The following is a 22,663-nucleotide window of genomic DNA, read 5'->3' as shown; positions in this document are numbered from 1 at the left end:
TACCACTAGGCCACTGAGCTGGTTATATGTCATTTAATAAAAACCAGTAGGCTATAAAAACATATATGAATATGTACCATTACATATAGTTTTTTTGTATGTTAAGGGACATAATGTCATGATAAACTATGTTTTCTTTATGTTTTTTCTATAAGAATTCTTAAATGTCAGCCTATGAAATTTGAAATAAGATTATAAAAAATACATACTTTATATACTTTTACGAATCTATACAGTCAGTTTCATATAAGTTTCTGTCATAAGAAACACATGACTCACATATGAAAGTGACAAGACTTAATTTGTCACTTTACTACTGCAATTGGATCAAACTGTGTAACAAACTAGCAGTGCACTAACTGCTTGGTCAGCTCCCAGAACAACTACTGTCTACCATTCAAATTACATAAATGTTGTCTTTCAGTACCTGTAATACTCAAAAAATGGCTGTTAGGCAAATTTTTAATTCAACGAACTTTATTCACAAAACAAATTAGGCTTAGTCACTTATATTGACTAATATTTACCACTGCTGAACAATAATCATTTCACATGGAACAGTGTGTTTGTTTTCAACAATCTGAGTACTGATATTACACAACAAACAACAAACAGCAACAAAGCTCAATTTAAGGGGATGCTTTACTTTTGGCACGGAGCTCTGTGATCTTGGCATTGATTGTGATGCCAATGCTGGAGGGTTGGGTCCCTGCCACCTCTTAAGAGTTGCATCTACAGTACATATATATATATATATATATATATATAGATATATAACTATTTCTACAAGAATGGGATGAATAGTCTTTTTCAATCTCTGCATTACATTGAATACATTCGACAGGGAATATTTGCTGTGTTGATTTAATCATTTTTCCTAACTTATTGGATATAATTGCTCCTAAAATGTTACAATATTACCCATGTAATAATTTTAGGAAAATTAATTAGTTTAGAGAGAAGAATATGATGCCTGGTTTTGCAAAAATGCTAAACTTAGCAACATTTTAACAGTCCTTTGTCATTACATGTTGAAAACCTGCTTTCAGTCAACTCATATGCTTTTCCCTTCAATTTTATTATCAGATTATGTTGTTTGTGGCACCACAAGTAAATCTTGTAAGTATTTTCTATAATACTTACAAGAGTTTAGTTTCACTGATTATTGTCCAACTCATATAAGTTTGATATTACATTTTTCTACTAAGGATATTGTATGTGGAATTACTGTCATATAATGTTCTTATAAGTACCCAAATCATACAAGTTTCATTTTATACAAATTTAATAAGGATCTTATATCTGGTTTCACTGTCGTATGCATTACATACAAGTTTCAGACAAAAGAGATACAAACTTTATAAGATTTATCTATATCTTTTCCATATGGGAACACACTGACTGTGGATCAGGACGTCACAAAAAACCCACATCAAAAAAATATGAACTGTCCCTTTAAGTAAAGCAGACAGAGTCGGTATCAACAGGACATTTCTGCTTCAAACACTTCATGCTTTTTAACTTTGTCTTTTATTCTGAAATGTACAAAACATAAAACTTATTTTGGAAGGTCCACAGGAAGGTTCAACACCATCCTGCACTGACATATATGACCAGTAGAAGGTGCACACTGCAGCCCGCTGACAGTCTGATCCAAAACCACCAACAGCTTCTGTTTTAATCAGATATTCTGTCACAGTGACGTTTAGACTCGTCACAGCAGGAAGTGTCAGATGACTTCAACCATGGATCAGTTTGATTAAATGTGCCAGTTCATGATGATGAAAATATGATGATAAGCAATAACATTTATGGTAAATACATAAAGTCAAAATGAATAAATGAAAAAATAAACCTGATTTAGCAAAGCACGCCCCCCATCATCATCATCATCATCATCATCCACGTAAAGAGGAAAATAAATAATTAAATGTGTAAAAACAAAAGAAGAAAGAAAGTGGGATAAAGAAAATCATTTTGCACATAACCAGTTTTATTTGATCTGACTGAAGGATAAAGTCAAATATTTCTTTACTTACTAACGATCAGTGAAATCAGTCAGAAACATTTGTGACGTTTTACTTTGTTTTTATTATTAATATTGTTTATTACAGACTCACTCACATGTTGCTTCAGACAGGCGACACAGGTGTCCTCATCAGCTGACAGATTTTTGTTCTTATTATGACGACGTTTTAAAACAACAGCTTTTCATGAGCTAGAATAATTTACTATGACACACTTTATAAATACATGTTCATAATTTGATTTAGTTTTAATGAGAATAATATTTTAGCCTGTTTCATGATGAACTTATTAAACTAAACTTTTTAGATCAGTAAACTCAGCAGATTTTCGTTTTGTGGCAGCGACTCGTCGACTTCTGTCAGATCTTTGAAATCTGTTTCATCTGTGGTGAGACTGTGTCTGTCCTGCTGGACGTCCCCACATCCACGTCCTCTGACAGCTGTTAATGTCCAAGTGTCCCCCTCTGTCTTCTCCCATTATGTCCCCCAGATTTGGACCTCCGTGTCCCCTCCTCTGATCACATCCCTCAGGCCAGTTGGTGCTGTGTGGTCATGAGGACCAAGGGGACCTCTTTGTCTCCGGTCCCCAGCAGAGGAAACATCTTCTCGGTGAACTCGGAGGATCCGGTGAAGCTGTAGATCTCTGAGCCAGACTTGACGTTATAAAAGGACACCTGACCCTCCTCCACGTCCAGGAACACGCCCACCTGACGCAACTTCGGAGAACTCTTCACCTGTACGATCCAACACAGAGTGCTGTTTGTTAGTCCTGCTGCGTGTCAACAACAACTAAACTATCACAACAACTAAACTATCGGACAACAGCTAAACTGTCAGACAATGACTAAACTATCACAACAACTAAACTGTCAGACAACAACTAAACTATGGGACAACAGCTAAACTATCAGACAATAACTAAACTATCACAACAACTAAACTGTCAGACAACAACTAAACTATCAGACAACTAAACTGTCAGACAACAACTAAACTATCAGACAACAACTAAACTATCACAACAACTAAACTGTCAGACAACAACTAAACTGTTGGACAACAACTAAACTGTCAGACAACAACTAAACTATGGGACAACAACTAAACTATCAGACAATAACTAAACTATCACAACAACTAAACTGTCAGACAACAACTAAACTATCAGACAACAACTAAACTATCGGACAACAACTAAACTGTCAGACAACAACTAAACTACCACAACAACTAAACTATCAGACAACAACTAAACTATCACAACAACTAAACTATCAGACAACTAAACTATCGCAACAACTAAACTGTCAGACAACAACTAAACTATCACAACAACTAAACTATCAGACAACAACTTAACTATCACAACAACTAAACTGTCAGACAACAACTAAACTATCACAACAACTAAACTATCAGACAACAACTAAACTATCGGACAACAACTAAACTATCACAACAACTAAACTGTCAGACAACAACCAAACTATCAGACAACAACTAAACTGTCAGACAACAACTAAACTGTTGGACAACAACTAAACTATCAGACAACAACTAAACTACCACAACAACTAAACTGTCAGACAACAACTAAACTGTCAGACAACAACTAAACTATCACAACAACTAAACTGTCAGACAACAACTAAACTGTCAGACAACAACTAAACTATCACAACAACTAAACTGTCAGACAACAACTAAACTATCACAACAACTAAACCGTCGGACAACAACTAAACTGTCAGACAACAACTAAACTATCACAACAACTAAACCGTCGGACAACAACTAAACTATCACAACAACTAAACCGTCGGACAACAACTAAACTGTCAGACAACAACTAAACTATCACAACAACTAAACTGTCAGACAACAACTAAACTGTCGGACAACAACTAAACTATCAGACAACAACTAAACTGTCGGACAACAACTAAACTGTCAGACAACAACTAAACTGTCGGACAACAACTAAACTGTCGGACAACAACTAAACTATCACAACAACTAAACTGTCAGACAACAACTAAACTGTCAGACAACAACTAAACTATCACAAGAACTAAACTGTCAGACAACAACTAAACTATCACAACAACTAAACCGTCGGACAACAACTAAACTGTCAGACAACAACTAAACTATCACAACAACTAAACTGTCAGACAACAACTAAACTATCACAACAACTAAACCGTCGGACAACAACTAAACTATCACAACAACTAAACCGTCGGACAACAACTAAACTGTCAGACAACAACTAAACTATCACAACAACTAAACTGTCAGACAACAACTAAACTGTCGGACAACAACTAAACTATCAGACAACAACTAAACTGTCGGACAACAACTAAACTGTCGGACAACAACTAAACTGTCGGACAACAACTAAACTATCACAACAACTAAACTATCACAACAACTAAACTGTCGGACAACAACTAAACTGTCAGACAACAACTAAACTATCACAACAACTAAACTGTCAGACAACAACTAAACTATCACAACAACTAAACTGTCAGACAACAACTAAACTATCACAACAACTAAACCGTCGGACAACAACTAAACTGTCAGACAACAACTAAACTATCACAACAACTAAACTGTCGGACAACAACTAAACTGTCAGACAACAACTAAACTATCACAACAACTAAACTGTCAGACAACAACTAAACTATCACAACAACTAAACCGTCGGACAACAACTAAACTGTCAGACAACAACTAAACTATCACAACAACTAAACTATCACAACAACTAAACTGTCGGACAACAACTAAACTGTCAGACAACAACTAAACTATCACAACAACTAAACTGTCAGACAACAACTAAACTATCACAACAACTAAACTGTCAGACAACAACTAAACTATCACAACAAGAGTTTAAGGTTTGTTTACATTATTTTCATGAAAACAAACTTTTAAAACAGTTTTTTTTCTTAACATAACATGATAATGTGATGTACTGTGTTTGGACCTTGGTGAGGGGCGGAGCAGTGAGCGCTCTCATCTGGCTGCCGCTCCACCAGATGGCGTAGTATCCGTTAGATGGGCTCATGTCGAACAGGCCTTTCCTGGGCGCCGACTCGCTGACCACGCCCAGCTTCCAGTCCTTACTCTCCCCAACAAACACCTGCCACAGGTGGACACAGAGGAGACAGTCAGGTCCTGGGCGGCGGCTCATGGACCAGTGTTACCTGTGCGTGGGGACGCTCACCTCCCAGTAGTGTCGCCCGGTGCTGAAGCTCTCTTTGGCAAGGACGCAGGACCAGACGTCGAAGCGCTGCTGACTGTTCCTGTAGAACTGGAGCTTCTCACCTCGCTTAAGCTGCTTCCTGTCCTCGGACAGGATCAGGAACGGGTACGCCGTCACCGGGTTCAATGTCACATCCTCTGGAGACAGAGAGGACATAGTGAGGGGACAGATCAACAAAGATCTGAGGTCTGACACCATCACCATCATCATCATCATCACGATCATTACCATCATCATCAATACAGTAGAAAATATTAGTAGTAAATACCATAAAAAAATTTAATAATAAAAAACTATTGTATAAAAAGATATAATATAGTAATTATATACAGTAATAAATAATCTATAGTGATCCATCTATAATGTATAAAATCTAATCTATAATATCAATGATAATAGATGATCTGTAAAAAGCTATAGTAATAAATAATCCATAATATATAATAATCTATCTATAATATCTAATCTTAAATGATATATAATCCATAGTCATAAATACTTTATAGTAATAAATAATCAACAGTCAATCAATTATCTACAGTCAAACAATCGATAATAATACTTAATCTAAACCAGAGGTTTCCAACTGGTGGGTCGTGGTCCAAAAGCAGGTCGCACTTTCTTTCTAACTCTAACTTGGAAAAACACATAATTTATTTTGAAGTAAAGTGAATTTTCAGCACAGAGCTTTTATTTTGAAGAGCTGTTTCCTGCTGTAGAGTGACTGACTAACGGACAGATACTGGACAGAGACAGGAAACTGTGACACAGACAAACACGCGTATGATACTGAATAAATTAAACTGTGGACCAGTCAGGAACCACTGATCTATACTAATACTCTATAATAAATAATCTGCAGTGATATATAATCTATAATTGTAAATATTCTATAGTGATAATCTATAACAGTGAATAATATTTAATAATAAAAGTATGATAAACAAATAAATAACAGTTAACAACAGTTGCAGACTCACCCATGTAGACTCGAGCCTTCTTATGTCCTGTGAACGACATGAAGCAGATTAACACGTCACATCATTCATACCTAATGTATTTATATTTATATTTATATTTATTAAAGGACGTACCAGAGACCGGCTTCATCTTCTTCATTTCTGAAGGGAGACAGAAAACAGACAATCAGTCATCCTTTCACAATAAAAGCCACAGACACACTGTTGCACACACAGTGATCAGACTGACGCAGGCAGATGTGTTAGGAATGATTCTGCAGGTGAAGAATGAATGAGTGAATGAATGAGTGATGTAATAATGGAGCAGCTGGTGTGGCATCAGTCACCTCTCAGAGACCACTGACTCTTCCTCAGACTGGTCGTGCTCCTGCTCAGACTGAGCATGCTCTCTGCCATCATCAGGTCACCTGACGACACTGAAACACAACAGACATGGTCAGTACCAGTCAGTACTGCAACAAGTCAGTACTGCAACGAGTGTCTTTCTTACGGGGACAGACGCTGTCCTTAATTTCAGGCGTCTGACATCATCACTTTAACAAACACTGTAAAAATCAGTGATGAAACGTCTCATTGATCTTGAACAGTTTCTGACACAGGCTGTAACTGACCGTCCAACTGTGACCCACCGGACCCTCTGGACCCTCTGGAGCCTCTGGGGTGGACCTCCCCCATCCTGATGTCATCCATCTTGTCCTTGACCTCAGACAGGGCGCTCTTCACCTCCCCCAGCTGGAAGTGGAGGGAGAACTCATCCTCGTCCACCTCGTCCTGCTGGTCCTCGGCCAGAGGAGCTGTGGCATCCTCAAAACTCTGAGGAGGAGAGACAGAGGGTGAGGAGGTGCTGACAGACTCAAGGTCCTCAGCAGGTAATGATCTATGTAAAGGACATAGAGACAGGGTGGACCATGTATCAGTGTTCTATAAAATGACTGTGCCACCAACATGGAGTCAAAAGTCTGACCTCATTTTATGAAGCTGCCAACATGACACAGGTAAGCTGTGTGTTTCTGCATCTGCAGAGCTCCAGACTTGAAACATTGAGTCACCATTTGTGACCATGGAGCACCGCTGCATAGCTGCCAACTCTCACGGATTCGCCGTGAGAGTCACACAATTGGTTGATTTCACACAGTCTCACGCCACACCTCCAATTTCTCACTCGAAAAAAAAAGTGCTGGTAGTCGTTCCACTCCTGTACAGTAGGTGGCGCCACCTTACATAACTAGGCTACTATTACCTACAATGACGAATGATGCCCTCCTGTTAGTATGAAGAGCACGGGCGTAGCGGACAGGGGGGTACACGTGGGATATGTCCCCCGCACTTTTTACAGCGTGACAACCGTTCAATTTGTTTTTAACATGTGGTAACGTCTTTTTCTGAGCCGTCTTTAAACGCACCATGAGTAGACGGCGCCAGGCGACATACACATGCTGTCGTCTTGTGATCTGAATCAATCGCACAGACCAGACATGTGCTGCTGTGTGTTAACTATGTTCAGCAAACCAGCCAGCAAGAAGCAAAAAACCTTGCACAGTTTCTTCCAAACAAACCGTGTAAGTTGAGTAATGCTGTTGCATGTAGATAATGTTACCTAAATGATGACTAATTAATAGATGCCAATATATCAAGTTAACAAGAACACTAATGTTATTGTTACCTATGTTAAATACCTTACTAGCTAGTTTCATGCTAGGAATAAACCCACTCCTCCTTAATAAGAACTTGCACTCACTATTGCTTTGCACATATATTTAATCTTTATTGCCACAGTATAAAGAGCAGGGTCAGGGAGGAGACAGTGGACCAGAGGCCAGCAAGGATGATCATGCAGGGTCCTCACAGGTGAGGAGAGATTATAACTGGCTGAGAGAAAATATCTAGAGCATAAAAGTGACTTGAGGTTAATTTCCACAGCTATGTCACCACTACTATTCCTAATTCTATTTATGAATTTCGCTTTGCACATTTATTATCTATATTATTGCAACAGATAGAAGAGGGACAGGGAGAAACCAGGCAGGTATTTGGCACTTAATTATCTGGCTACTTACCCTGTAGATGCTCAAGGGTCATTCTGTGTCAACTCAACCAGTGATTGGCAGCTAAAACTTTAGATTTTGATAGTATATAATTTTAAAGAACTAAAGTCGGTCCCCTGGTGTTGTACTGTGGCTGTTTGGGATTATGTGGTTACGTAGGTATTGCCCATCTCCAGAATGCTACCCCTCAACCCACCTGAATGCAGGAAATCACATCAACCACATCCAAAATTTTCTGGGGGAGGACCCCCAGACCCCAACTACACCACCATTGTTTCTCTCTGTATGGTATTTGTATGTAAAGTAATAGGCCCTATCCATCTCCAGCAGGTGCCGCAAAAGTCCGTTAGGATGCGGGGATCAGGATCACATCTACCAAATCAGTTAACAAACAAAAATTTTATGTGTAGGCCTAAACGACGAAATTGTGGTCGGCCCCACTGAATCTCACTCCAAGGTTTTTTGAAAAGCTGACAGCCCTGCTGCTGTGAACACATTAACATAAGAACCATGGAGCACCACTGTGACGTCCAAACACATCAACATGAGAACCATGGAGCACCACTGTGACGTCCAAACACATCAACATGAGAACCATGGAGCACCACTGTGACGTCCAAACACATCAATATAAGAACCATGGAGCACCACTGTGACGTCCAAACACATCAATATAAGAACCATGGAGCACCACTGTGACGTCCAAATACCATCAACATAAGAACCATGGAGCACCACTGTGACGTCCAAACACATCAATATAAGAACCATGGAGCACCACTGTGACGTCCAAACGCATCAACATAAGAACCATGGAGCACCACTGTGACATCCAAATACCATCAACATAAGAACCATGGAGCACCACTGTGACGTCCAAACACATCAACATAAGAACCATGGAGCACCACTGTGACGTCCAAACACATCAACATAAGAACCATGGAGCACCACTGTGACGTCCAAACACATCAACATAAGAACCATGGAGCATCACTGTGACGTCCAAATACCATCAACATAAGAACCATGGAGCACCACTGTGACATCCAAACACATCAACATAAGAACCGTGGAGCACCACTGTGACGTCCAAACGCATCAACATAAGAACCATGGAGCACCACTGGGACGTCCAAACACATAAAAACCATGGAGCACCACTGTGACATCCAAACACATCAACTTAAGAACCATGGAGCACCACTGTGACGTCCAAACACATCTACATAAGAACCATGGAGCACCACTGTGACGTCCAAACAAATCAACATAAGAACCATGGAGCACCACTGTGACGTCCAAACACATCAACATAAGAACCATGGAGCACCACTGTGACGTCCAAACAAATCAACATAAGAACTATGGAGCACCACTGTGACGTCCAAACACATAAGAACCATGGAACACCACTGTGAGGTCCAAACAAATCAACGTAAGAACCATGGAGCACCACTGTGACGTCCAAACACATAAGAACCATGGAGCACCACTGTGACGTCCAAACACATAAGAACCATGGAGCACCACTGTGACGTCCAAACACATCAACATAAGAACCATGGAGCACCACTGTGACATCCAAACACCATGACCATGAGAACTGGAGATGTGTTGGTTTGTTTCCTATGATTCGGCTTCGGTTCACAGGAAACTCATTAACACTTCCATCTTCAGGTGAGCTGTGTGTTTCAAAATGAAAGCACAAGTGGATCTGCTTTGATTGATTTAATTATAATGGTACCTTTTTTTGTAACTGTAGTTTATCTAATATTTTGATGGTATATTCAGCTGCGGTTTATATATCGTAGATGTATTGCGATATTTATTGTGAATCACAATAAAACATAAAAACACTGTGACACTATTTTGAAGCCAAGTCGTTCAGCCCTTCATGGAGATAAAGAAACGTTGAGTTCTCACCTGCAGGAAGCCAATATGATCCTGACTGATGGCCTGCACCTCCAGCGTGGCTCTCCTGTCCATCAGCTGGCTAAGCTCTGCCTCCAGACGACTCACCAGACCCCCTCCTTTTGACATCACAGCGTCCAGCTGGTGCTGGATCCCGCCCACCACCTGAGACCGGATCCTGTCCAACGCGCCAGACACTTCGTCCAAAAGGTGTTCCACCTCCCCTCGCTCCCCGTCTGCGTAGCTCTGATGATAAAATAATTATTATAATTAAATCTGTCTTTATGGATCTGTGGGAGGTTAATTAAACTTTAAATACAAACAGGAAGTGTTTGTCTGAATGCTGTGTATGGATGAACGGCTGAGAGGTGACAGTCAGTGGTGGAGGTGGTGAGCACACAGACTGTCCAGACTGAGCCTGTTCACTCTCCAGCTTTTAAATTAAGTTTAAAATAAAGTTTAAATCATAATAAAGACAAAGACGTGTCACCTTGACTCCCTCCAACTTCCTCTTCAGCTGAGTCACAAGAATCTCCTTCTCTTTCATCCGGTTCAGGATCTCCTGCTCCGTCCTCGCCACATGTTTCTGAACACACAGATGGACACATTCATTCATTCATTCACTCATTTATAGCAACAGTAACCTGTCCCTCCTGGTCTATACCTGTTTACTGAGTCTCTCGGTCTGGACAGAGACAGTTTTGTGTGTCCGATGTTCCTCCAGGACGCAGATGGCACAGATGCAGCGCTGACATGTCCGACAGAATACCTGGACAGGTGAACACATGAGAAGTGAAACAATCCTGTCTCTATTATAACAATCATAATAATCATCACCTCATCAGATCTGAATATAAAAACTAAACAGTTCCTTTTCCCGTTTAACGAGACAATTAAGTCGCAATGCCTTTAAATGAGACAATAATAATATCTCAATGTCCTTAAGAGACAATAATTAAGTCCAAGTGTAAACGAGTAATTCCTGCCCCGTGGTGTCACAGGAGGTTAACTTCATGTTGTCCACACAACTTTAAAAACGCACACAGTGGTGTTGTATCAGTCGGCTGAGTGGAGACATGGACAGCAGGAACAGTAGAGGACCAAGTACTGAGCCCTGTGGGACACCTCATTAATATAAAGAGTATCTGGGACCAGACAGATAATGTCAACAGGTCAGATAGTGATACTCAGGTGATGATGATGATGAAGAGGAGGATGGGGACAGCTGGAGGAAGTGATGTCAGTCAGACAGGTAACTATCTGGAGGAGGCGGTTTAACGGCTGATATCCTGATTTCTATAAAAACAGGAAGTTGTTTCTCTGAGGTCACAAACTGTCAAACGTCACAGTCAGTGTGTCTTTCTGCTCACCTCCAGCAGGCGGCGGTGTGTCTTGCAGGTGCGGCCCCTGAGGGCCTCCAGGGGGTCCATCAGTGGGTGTTTGGAGTAGAAGGGCGTGGTCTGGTGTGGCTGCAGGTGCTCAGTGCAGTATGCAGCGGTGCAGGTGAGACAGGAGCTGACGGCAGGCTTTTTTACACCTGTACACACATCACACCACACCACCTCCTCACCTGACGCCGTCACAAACGGGTTAGTGCCGCCGGCGTCTGTGGCAGTTGTCGTCATGGCGCCCGTCATTGCAGGCAGCCCGTCCCTGACGGGCATCGGTAACCCCACAGCGCCATAACGAGCCTGTTTGTATTTATCTGCGATGAGAGCGAAGACTTTGTTGACACTGAGCTGAGGACGTTCTTCAAACTGCCGCTTACAGAGAGGACAGGTGCACACGGGACTGGATGCCCAGTAACCTCCGATACAGGCCTGCAAACACACCACAGAAGAAGAAGGACAACGTTCACACAGGATGTCAACAAATAAACATGTCTCTCAGGTGTGTGTGTGTCTCAGGTGTGTGTATGTCTCTCAGGTGTGTGTGTCTCAGGTTGTCACCTGACAGAAGTTGTGTCCACAGGGGGTGGAGACGGGCTCATCGAACAGGTCCAGACAGATGGAGCAGGTTAACTCCTGCTCCGAGAACAGCTCTGGAGCCGCTGCCTCCGCCATCGTCATGCCGCTGCTGCAGGAGGACAACAGAGGACACATCAGAGGACACATCAGAGGACATGTCAGAGGACACATCAGAGGACATGTCAGAGGACACGTCAGAGAACACATCAGAGGACATGTCAGAGGACATGTCAGAGGACACGTCAGAGGACACATCAGAGAACACCAAAACAACATGAGGCAGATTTTTACCATCAACTTTAACTCCAAACAACCCGGGACAGAGACAGTCCACAGAGACAGTCCACAGAGACAGTCCACAGAGACAGTCCACTCATTCACCTCGTCAGCCAAATTAACCGACCGACGCCAACGACCTGCAGAAGAACTGCAGTAACTGAGTATTTAAAGTATTTAGAGTATTTAAATTTCCACCACAGCTGCACTTTGTTTGTATCCAACATGTGAAACACACGGAGTAAAGAAGAAGTGTGATGTCACAGAGTTTCACCTGTAGAAGACGACACGCCGTCAGTTAGAGACGGACCAGGTCAAACTACATTCCTCCTCTAACTGCTGAACTCCGACACACAAACTGAGCTCATGGCCAAAAATAACCTGCAGCCAGGTGAGTCTCTGACACACACCTGAGAGGACACACAGGCAGAGAGACATACGGGTGGACGACAAACAGGTGCAAAGGAGAACAGGTGTAAAGGTGTGAAGACAGACAGGTGTGAAGGCAGACAGGTGTGAAGACAGACAGGTGTGAAGGCAGACAGGTGTGAAGACAGGTGTAAAGATAGACAGGTGTGAAGGCAGACAGGTGTGAAGACAGACAGGTGTGAAGGCAGACAGGTGTGAAGGCAGACAGGTGTGAAGACAGACAGGTGTGAAGACAGACAGGTGTGAAGGCAGACAGGTGTGAAGACAGACAGGTGTAAAGATAGACAGGTGTGAAGACAGACAGGTGTAAAGATAGACAGGTGTGAAGACAGACAGGTGTGAAGGCAGACAGGTGTGAAGACAGACAGGTGTAAAGATAGACAGGTGTGAAGACAGACAGGTGAAGGAGTGTGCAGGTCTCTCTGTGTGTCTCTGATCAGGCTGATAATCACCTGCACTGACCAGGTGAGCGCAGGTAGAGAGGGGGCGGGGCCACGTCTACACACACACACACACACACACACACACACAGACTCATATCACAGTGAAACAGGAGGGTTTATTTGATTATAAGCTGCTGTGGCCAACAGGAAGTGAACATGGTCACCATGACAACTGCATCAAAACAACATGAGAGGTTGAATGTTGAAGTCGATGTGCATCAGTTGGATCAGAGACGACGACTGAATTGACAGTTCATATAAACTGTGTCAGCAGCAGAGAGGAAGTATGACGAGAATGTGTGTGTGTGAGACAAACACGTTTGTGATGGTGACGATAACATTTGTAACACAACAACGTGTCATGTCTGATTCAAACTCGCAGATTGTACGAGCGAAGCAGAATCTCTGAAGGAAGAAACAAGTTTTATAAAACGTTGAGGTCGGTCTGTGTGTTCAGACTAGCTTAGCTTAGCTTAGCTTAGCATAAAGACCAGAAACAGCAGGGAACAGAGGTCCTGAGAGCTGGTGCAGTTGGGACATGAACATGCTAACAGTTTCCCTCTGCTTCCAGTCTTTGTGCTAAGCTAAGCTAACAGCAGCAGCTGAAGAACAAAGGTCTGATACGACTCGGCCTCCTTCAGGGTCGACCTCCAGCTGTCAGAGTGTGTGTCACTGAACAGGCCTAACAGGCACAACCCAGGGGCCCAAAGCATCAGGGGCCCCGGGGCCTTCACCTGCAAAATGTCAATCAAATAAACAACCAGGAAGACACATTCAGTCACTACAGAGAGGACAGCTGTCACAATGAGACACAAACTGGCTTCAGAGACACTAAAGTCGCATCTCCACCAAACCCTTCAGAACCAGCAGTGACCCTTCAGACATGGTACCTAGACCCTCGGTGTGTTCAGACAGTCCTCTTAAATGTGGGCGGGGTTGTTGTCACTCACTGCTCCGTCCAGCACTCGCTGTATTTCCTCATCAGCGGTGACACAGATGGAAGTCTGCACCTGGTTTATCGTCCACAGAACGAGGCTGCACGCCCACATTTTCACAACAAAATAGAACAGGCTGCAGTGAGAGTCTCTCTCCATGGGATATTTAAAAATAGCAGCTTTGTGCATTTAGTCCTTCTCAGGCAAGCTCAGGGGTTTAGTGTTGCTGTAGCCCACAGGAAGTGAGGATTAGAATATATGACCTTCACATAATCCGCTCCAAATTAATCTATATTTTTAAAGTCATTACTAAAAGTGTGTGTCATATAAAAACTAAAGTGATGGTCAAAGTTGTCACAGTGAAATTTAAGGTGTGCTGATGGATTCACGTCATCAACTCATGCATTGAGTAACATTACAAGTTAACGTTCCACCTTAAAAGTTGCCGGCAGTCGGCCCAGTGAATGAAGTTATTTTTTTCTCTTTCATTTTATAGTTGTAGTTTACTGATGTATGAACAGAGGTTACATAAAACCAGAGTGAGCGTCCTCTACTGACCAATCAGACTGCAGGGTTTCTAGCTCCACCTTTTAGTACCAGATCTGTGTGCTAGGTACCCCAACAGAGGGGGGACCAAACATGGGGACGCTAAGGAACGCTTCTGTTGGGACCATCCACAACTTTCACTGTGGGAACAGGAACTATACGACTGCTGGGAGGAGGCGGGGCTACAACGAACAAACAAACACAAAATCACCACAAAGGCAAACAACAACAACAAACAGACATGACGATGATGATGATGATGATGATGATGATGATGATGATGATGATGAAGGAGCTACATGATGGTCAGCTCTGTGTAAACTCACACTGTTAAAATCAATCTACAGAATCAGTTTGAAGAAGCAGAGCTCAGCTGGCCGCTCCTCACCTTTAGTTTCTGTTGAGTCTCTGAATTAAACACACACTGAAGAAAAGAGATTCTCTCTCTCTCTCTCTCACACACACACACACACACACACACACACACCCTGGCTTCTTTAAATAAAGCTGACATCATTCTGTGGTGACACAGATCACAGATTTGTTGAAGGAGCAGATTTTAAACGTCTGAAGAGAAACTAGTGTCAGTTTGAGAGAGTCAAACGCTTCTTACCTTCCTGTCAGCCAGTCGACGTGTTTCTGTCACTAATCTGGAAACTCAGGTTAGCCTGTGACGTCACCGGGGGGGGGCGGAGACTCGCGCATGAATGACGGCAGGAGTTGCCAGGTGAGTTTAACAGGTGGAGATGATTTGTTTCTCTTAAGTATCACATCTGCCCAGGGAGTTCCACTCAGTGTGACACATGAGCTCATGTTTCATCTTTATTGCACTGATCAGTGAGACCAACAGATAAAAAATAAAAATAACTGGGAGGAAAAAAGTCACATTAATTTAAAAGAAAACAAAAAACACGTTTTTTTCCCCACATTTTTTGTTTTTCACTTTAACTTTTAAATTTAATTTAATGATTGTGGATAAACCAACATTTCGGATTTGTTTATTAAGAAGTTTAAATTATTTCTTCTTATATAACTTTGTTTGGACTAAAAAAATACAAAAATATAATTTATGTTCAGACAGAAATTAATTTTAAATAGAAGTAAAATAAATACAATTATAGCTGCTGCGCAGTGATGGCTCGGGTCCGGGCATTTTTAGGCAATTCTGAGCAACCTCTGGAACCTAAGACGGTCATCTACAGCTCTGAGCTAATTGGCAAGTAGCAACTCAACAGTGGCTTCACAAACTGAGTAAGCCATTCACTGTTGTCAGTCAAAAAAAAGTTCAGAGTGCTCAGAAGGTTCATCTAATCATGTGACGAAGGTGCTCTTTGGTGGGAACGTTGATATCAAAAAAGGGAAATCCAAGGCACTCTTCTTTAAATGTATAGAAAGCCTTTATTTAAAAAATGGCTGTTTCATATAGAAAAGGTTAAAACATGATGAAAGTAGGTTACAGCTCATGCGTTTCGGCACAAAAGCCTTCTTCAGGGTGTCCCATTCACTGTTGTGTAGGAAAGCAGCCATCCGTGCATGGAAAGGCAGATTTGAAACCACTGTAAAAAATTCAGTTATTGAGACAAAAACCTGAAAATACACATATTGCATCTAGACAGCATGGAGATGTTGGTAATTTGTTTGTAACAATGATTGATTTGCTCCATAAGTGAAAAACTGATGTTTAAAATTGCCATTTTTACATTGACTCCAATTGTTCACATTAGAGCAAAATTCAAAATGCTGTCAAAAATTCAGTTTTTGAGATAAACCTCTGAAATTTGCCACACATCATCTACCATGACTCTAGAATTTTGTCTTTTTTTCATGAACATTGAAGATTTATTTAGCAAGAATTTGCATGTATATGTTTACAGTACCATTTACAGTCAAACATTTTGATGCACTGTAGGCTCAATTTTTGATAAATCAAAAATCTGAGAAACATAGTTTGTGTAGGACAGTCTGAAGATGCTCTGTAGCAAGTTTGGTGTCAACTGAGCAAAAATTGTGGGAGGAGATAGGTTTAAGAAGTTTTACAGTTTTTGAAAAAAACAGAGTGATGAACTTCATAATTTTTAATAGGTTTAAATGTACAAAAGTTTCTTCAGTATTGGGGCTACAGTTTGATGAAAGTTGTGAAGTTGTAGCACGTATGGTTGATTTGTTATGACTTTTCAAATTTTTGAACTTTAGACGCTTGCTGTAGCGCCACCATCAGGACTATTGGCTTGAGTTTACAGCTGAGGATATCTGGCATGAGACTGGACCTTTGTGCAAAGTTTGGTGAGTTTTCACCCATGGGAAGTATGATTGAAGAAGAAGAATATAAAACACACAAAAATAGTTCAAATAAATTAATATTTTATTTGTTTAATAATTAATAGAATGAAACAAATATTTAAAATATAATTAAAATGAAATATATTTAAAAAATGTATTTTATATTTATCCATGTGTTCAGACTACAGATAAAGAAAATAAGAAAATAGATAAATAATAAAAAACTGAAATGAAAAGCGAAGCAGTGACGACAGCCAGTCGAATGTTTTTGGCCTCTGATCAGACAAGTCGTTGTTTTTTTTGCTCACGGGCATCGTTTAATGATCAGGATCACCTGACAGATTGTGTTCAACTGTTTACACCTGAACACACCTGAGGACCAATCTGAAGACACCTGGAGACAGACAGGACGGAGGACATTCCTGCTGCACCAGTGTAAGTAGGTGTGTGTGTGTGAGAGAGAGGTGGAGAAGCCTGTTTGGCGGTTGGTCCTCACAGCCTGTGAGTGGGTGAGCGTTGTGTAACTCTGCAGTGTGAAGACATTTCACTGAGAGGTTTGCTGTGGTGCACTGCCTGCAGAGCCACACCTCCCTCTACCTCTGCTCTCCAGCACTTGAATAGGCAGTTTATTCTTTATTCCACTAAATCAGACACATTTTGTTGGTCAGTCATTAAGACGGGAGCGAGCTTTACACGTATCACTCGACAATTTAAATGTGCATGCTTAATTTAATCAGGGCAAGCCACATCGCATGCCCTGCGATGTAAATATTGTACCCGTGTGCATCACGATGGCGATGCTTAAAAGATATATCCTTCAGACCTAGTTGGTGGTGTTTCCGCCCTTGCATGTAATTACGGTGCGGCATAAATTGCATGTTGCACTGTTAGAGCTTTCGACCGCTTCTGTCTCCGCCATTACGTCTTCTTTGTTGCTGAACGTGCTGCTGACTGACGAGCTAAAGGCTAATGATGTCGATGAATTGATCCAGTTGGAACCAGTTCTCGATTCCCATCCCTAACTAAGAAGCAAAATCATTAATTATAAAAATGAAGCAAACTTCTGTCCTTTGTATCAACAGGCTGGATGTGATGGAGATCTACAGACCAACAGTCGGAGGTTGAACCATCAACATAAACTACAGATCACCTGTAAAACATTTTAATAAATCAATCTATCATAATTAAACAACTGGAGACTGAGAACAAACTTATTTATAGGACTGATAATATTTTAACAAATCGACATTAAATCAGACAGGAAGTGCGTGTTTCTGTGACTTCCTGTACGGACTAAGGCTGCTGGAAACTGTCGGGCCTTCCTGTTTAAAGGAAACTTGTCCATGTGGAGGCAAAGAGCATGGATACTAAGAGGCGAAGCTCCGTGGAATTTTTGCCAACAGCCACTAGGGGCGCTGCTGCCATTTTGGACTGTTGCGCCCAGACAACATGTCAAGAGAGGAGAAAAAAAGTAAAAGAAAACAGTGTAGTGCAATTAACTGCAACAACTATCAGTGGAACACCTCGCACCTGGCCTTCCACCGTTTCCCGAAGGATCCCGACAGGTAAGAACTCCTGAGGTGTAAGTTTTAAAGTGTTTTAATGTCAATTTAATATGCCAGTTTTGGAGGGAAGATATATATATATATATATATATATATATATATATATATATGGCCTCTTGGACCATTTATATCAGAACTGATTACTGCTTTAGCATTAAAATATATCATATTATAATAGCCTATATATCATTATTATTATTATTATTATTACTGTCCCCTTACTGTACAAACTGTAAATAAATCTTTATTCCTGACTATGTGACGTCGCCATTAATGTGTTTCTAGTTAAAATATATATATATATATATTTTTTTTTTTTTTTTTTTGGTAGATTGGCTTATGGGGTGATTTTGAAGGAGTAATTAAGTTAATCTTCTCATAAGTGGATGTAATATGTAGAGATGCCATCTCGGCCGTTTTTCCTCGTTTTGTTTTTTTTAAAGTCTATATTTTGCTTTACAAAAACGTGAAAAAGCGGCTGTGACCAAGCTATCACGAGGTGAGTAGCATTGTAAGCATAATTAATAGCGATATACTTCAGTTTGTCTGTGTGTTTTTGTATGCAAGCGGGTCTGCTGCGGTCTGCTGACAGTCCAAAATGGCGGCGGTAGGACGAAACCATGGGCGAGTCTGTTGCTATGGGGCGTTCTATTGAGCTTCGCCAAAGAGCATGGACACCAAGAGGCGAAGCTCAATAGAACGCCCCATAGCAACAGACTCACATCCACTTATGAGAAGATTAACTTAATTTCTCCTTCAAAATCACCCCATAAGCCAATCTACCAAAAAATATATATATATATATATATTTTAACTAGAAACACATTAATGGCGACGTCACATAGTCAGCAATAAAGATTTATTTACAGTTTGTACAGTAAGGGGACAGTAATAATAATAATAATAATAACAATAATAATGATATATAGGCTATTTTAATATGATATTTTAATGCTAAAGCAGTAATCAGTTCTGATATAAATGGTCCAAGAGGCCATATATATATATATATCTATATATATATATATATATATATATATATATATATATATATATATAATCTTACCTCCAAAACTGGCATATTAAATTGACATTAAAACACTTTAAAACTTACACCTCAGGAGTTCTTACCTGTCGGGATCCTTCGGGAAACGGTGGAAGGCCAGGTGCGGGGTGTTCCGCTGATAGTTGTTGCAGTTAATTGCACTACACTGTTTTCTTTTACTTTTTTTCTCCTCTCTTGACATCTTGCATGTTGTCTGGGCGCAACAGTCCAAAATGGCGGCAGCGCCCCTTGTGGCTGTTGGCAAAAATTCAACGGCGCTTCGCCTCTTGGTATCCATGCTCTTTGGTGGAGGTGAGCTGAACTCCTGGGAGGTTCCTACTCTGCTCCCTGAGCTCCTTCCTCTTCAGCTGCAGGAACACCCAGGTTATAATCATCCAGCTCAGTGTTCTCCTGTCTGCCCACTGTCTGCCCCCTGCTGGCCTGGAGACACATAACAACACACAGACGACTTCCTGCGTCACTCCTCTCTTCACTTCAGTAAACAGACTGAGGGCTTCATATTGACAGAGGTGTGTCAGTACCTTACACTGAAGGCAAAGGACCATGTTCACCAACAGCAGAGTCAGCGGCAGGACAGCTCTGATGATAAAAGGTGTTGGATCTGAACAAACACACAGACAGTCGTCACACAGCAGCATCAGTTCAACAGATGGCCGACGGTACAGTGAAGCTCCTGCATCTGTTCAAATGTTAGTATTCATGTCAACACTCTGAACCAGGATGATGTGGAAACAGAAGGTTTTAAGTTTCCTGTTTGCTGGTCACATTTAAAGACTTTGTATAAGTTGCTGTATGACACACATGTGACACACTGACTGTGGTCAGCTGATCGTTTCATTGTCATCTTACCTGGGACGGTGACGGAGAGCAGACGGCTCTCAGAGGAGAAGTTATGAGACAAAACATGGACGTGATAAACACAGCTGTAGCTTCCTTGGTGGGAGGGCTCTGCAGCAGGAAACAGGAAGTGGGCAGAGTGATTGACAGCTGGCTGGGTGTAGTTGTGTGCTGAGTTGGAGGAGGTGAAGGTGAGCTGGAAGGAGCCTCCTGGGTACTGTGGCTGGATGGAGCAGCTGATGGTGAAGGCGGAGCCTCTGAACACCTGAAACCCCTGCTGCTGGGCCTCGGAGACCCCGTCCATGGAGGAGGACACAGAGATGTTTGGCCGAAGCAACAGGTCTGTAAATGCAGAGAGATGATTGGCTTACAGACAGACAGACAGACAGTCCAACTCATCCTCACTGTGACCTCGTCACATGTCCACGTTTGGTCATGGACTTTCCACGTCCACATATGACGTCCAAGGTACCCTGGGTGTGTTGGTTGTTGACGTTCTGGGACGCCGTGTCAACTTCAGCCTGTTACATGCATTGTCTGTTTTCAAAATACACTTCTGTTTTCACAGGAAATGTACAGTTTGCATACAGTCTCTTTCAAAATAAAAGCACTACGTTGGTACAACACCACCAACTGATGTTTTTTTCCTTCAACAACAAACACAACCAATCTCTCGATTTGAAGTCGGTGTTTGTTGGACCCATCCACCACCCCTCCCTACGGCCCTACTCGAACTTCCGCCACCTTAACTTTCATTGTTTTCCCACTGCGTTTCCCTCTGACACTGCCAGATGCTGCACATTGAACAGACAGACAGACAGACAGACAGACAGACAGACAGACAGAGGGCTTCCAGAAACAAACCAACTTCTCTACACTTCAGGATGTCATTGAGGGTCCCTGTGACAGAGGAAGGAGAAAACTAGAAACATGACTGTCATAGATGATGTCACTGATGGGCTTACCTGAGCAGGTGATATCCATGACATGGCTGGAGTAATCTAATGTTAAACACTCCCTCAGAGCAGATCCAGACTGGACACACTCAGGCCTGATCTTCCACACAGACCTGCCCAAGGAAGCCTTCATCCAGTCGACAGTCACAGTGGAGCCACAATCCAACTGTCCACAGATCACAGCTGTGTCCTTCAGGGTCCACGGATAGGGGACGATACTCACCGGCCTCCAGTCTCTCTGATCTTTGACCTCCAGTGTTCCTGCACAGCGACCTTGTCCTCCTGTCAACCTGACAGCCTCTGAACAGAAACCAGAGAGTCGTCAGTAAAGCAATAAAGTGAAATGAACCAATCAGAGCTGCAGCTCCTCTTCTACCTGAGCAGGTGAGTCCAACAGCTTTGCCAGGTGAGCAGGTGTTTCTATCTGAGCCTGAGCTTCTACAGTCCAGGAGAGCAGACTCATGGCCTCCACACTGGAACTCTTTGGTCCACATTGGAGCCTCCACTTCTCCATAGAGCGCCCCCTGGAGGACTGAAGGAGCCCCACAGCCAAGCTCCCTACAGACCACCTCTGCATCCTGCTGGTCAAAGTCAGCTTCACACACTGAGGACCACCTCTGGTTAGACTTCACCTCCAGTCTGCCTGAGCACAGACTGGTCCCATCCACCAGCCTGACAGAGTCTGGAGAGATAATAGAAGATAAAATAGAGACACAAAATAAAACAGATCTCATCAGTGATTCAAACTGGATTCTGGACTGGACTTATAACTCCACAGACTGCAGCTGTTTGACATCTACATTTAATACATTTTAAAGTCCAGTTCAGACCAAACAAACACCTACTGTCAACGCTCCTTTCTGTAACGTTGACAGGAAGTGACCGCCATGAGACGGCGTATCATCTCTAGTCAACGACTCTCTGTGCTTCTGATCTGTAACGTTGACAGGAAGTGACCGCCATGAGACGGCGTATCATCTCTAGTCAACGACTCTCTGTGCTTCTGATCTGTAACGTTGACAGGAAGTGACCGCCATGAGACGGCGTATCATCTCTAGTCAACGACTCTCTGTGCTTCTGATCTGTAACGTTGACAGGAAGTGACCGCCAT

General features: G+C 42.0%; 2 protein-coding genes across 6 annotated transcripts; both read right to left on the bottom strand.

Moving 5' to 3' along the window:
* Window positions 1-552: 552 nt before the first annotated feature.
* Window positions 553-15,550, bottom strand: btr30 (bloodthirsty-related gene family, member 30). Of its 5 annotated transcripts, none has more exons than XM_033645208.2 (13): window positions 15,462-15,550; window positions 12,202-12,328; window positions 11,623-12,072; window positions 10,917-11,021; window positions 10,743-10,838; window positions 10,265-10,498; window positions 6,923-7,106; window positions 6,620-6,709; window positions 6,408-6,434; window positions 6,294-6,320; window positions 5,275-5,450; window positions 5,035-5,190; window positions 553-2,761 (listed from the first exon to the last, which is right to left on the bottom strand). In XM_033645208.2, exons 2-13 carry the CDS (start codon window positions 12,319-12,321, stop codon window positions 2,555-2,557), a joined length of 1,872 nt encoding a protein of 623 aa, XP_033501099.1. In that variant the 5' UTR covers window positions 12,322-12,328; window positions 15,462-15,550; the 3' UTR covers window positions 553-2,554. The 5 variants fall into 5 exon arrangements, with proteins under 5 accessions (XP_033501099.1, XP_033501095.1, XP_033501098.1 ...); XM_033645204.2 differs by having other exon boundaries at window positions 554-2,761; window positions 6,905-7,106; XM_033645207.2 differs by lacking the exon at window positions 15,462-15,550 and adding an exon at window positions 14,861-14,881 and having other exon boundaries at window positions 554-2,761; window positions 6,905-7,106.
* Window positions 15,551-20,036: 4,486 nt separating this feature from the next.
* LOC117268725 (scavenger receptor cysteine-rich type 1 protein M130-like) lies at window positions 20,037-22,286 on the bottom strand. Its single transcript, XM_078161064.1, has 5 exons — window positions 21,929-22,286; window positions 21,562-21,852; window positions 20,609-20,938; window positions 20,281-20,360; window positions 20,037-20,179 (listed from the first exon to the last, which is right to left on the bottom strand). Exons 1-5 carry the CDS (start codon window positions 22,284-22,286, stop codon window positions 20,075-20,077), a joined length of 1,164 nt encoding a protein of 387 aa, XP_078017190.1. The 3' UTR covers window positions 20,037-20,074.
* Window positions 22,287-22,663: the final 377 nt, after the last annotated feature.

This window comes from Epinephelus lanceolatus, chromosome 18 (assembly GCF_041903045.1).
Source record: "Epinephelus lanceolatus isolate andai-2023 chromosome 18, ASM4190304v1, whole genome shotgun sequence".
Taxonomy (NCBI): domain Eukaryota; kingdom Metazoa; phylum Chordata; class Actinopteri; order Perciformes; family Serranidae; genus Epinephelus; species Epinephelus lanceolatus.
This window is presented reverse-complemented; position numbering and strand designations above follow the sequence as displayed.

Bases quoted from the DNA above. Each gene is read 5' to 3' on its own strand.
- btr30 (XM_033645204.2), bottom strand. From the start codon at position 12,321: ATGACGATGGCGGAGGCAGCGGCTCCAGAGCTGTTCTCGGAGCAGGAG. The intron at 6,321-6,407 runs GTACGTCCTTTA...TGTCGTTCACAG, and splicing joins GAAGATGAAGCCGGTCTCTG to GACATAAGAAGGCTCGAGTC. The intron at 5,451-6,293 runs GTGAGTCTGCAA...CTCTGTCTCCAG, and splicing joins GAAGGCTCGAGTCTACATGG to AGGATGTGACATTGAACCCG.
- LOC117268725 (XM_078161064.1), bottom strand. From the start codon at position 22,286: ATGAGATCTGTTTTATTTTGTGTCTCTATTTTATCTTCTATTATCTCT. The intron at 21,853-21,928 runs GTAGAAGAGGAG...GTTTCTGTTCAG, and splicing joins TGTTGGACTCACCTGCTCAG to AGGCTGTCAGGTTGACAGGA. The intron at 20,180-20,280 runs GTACTGACACAC...ATGTGTCTCCAG, and splicing joins TCCTTTGCCTTCAGTGTAAG to GCCAGCAGGGGGCAGACAGT.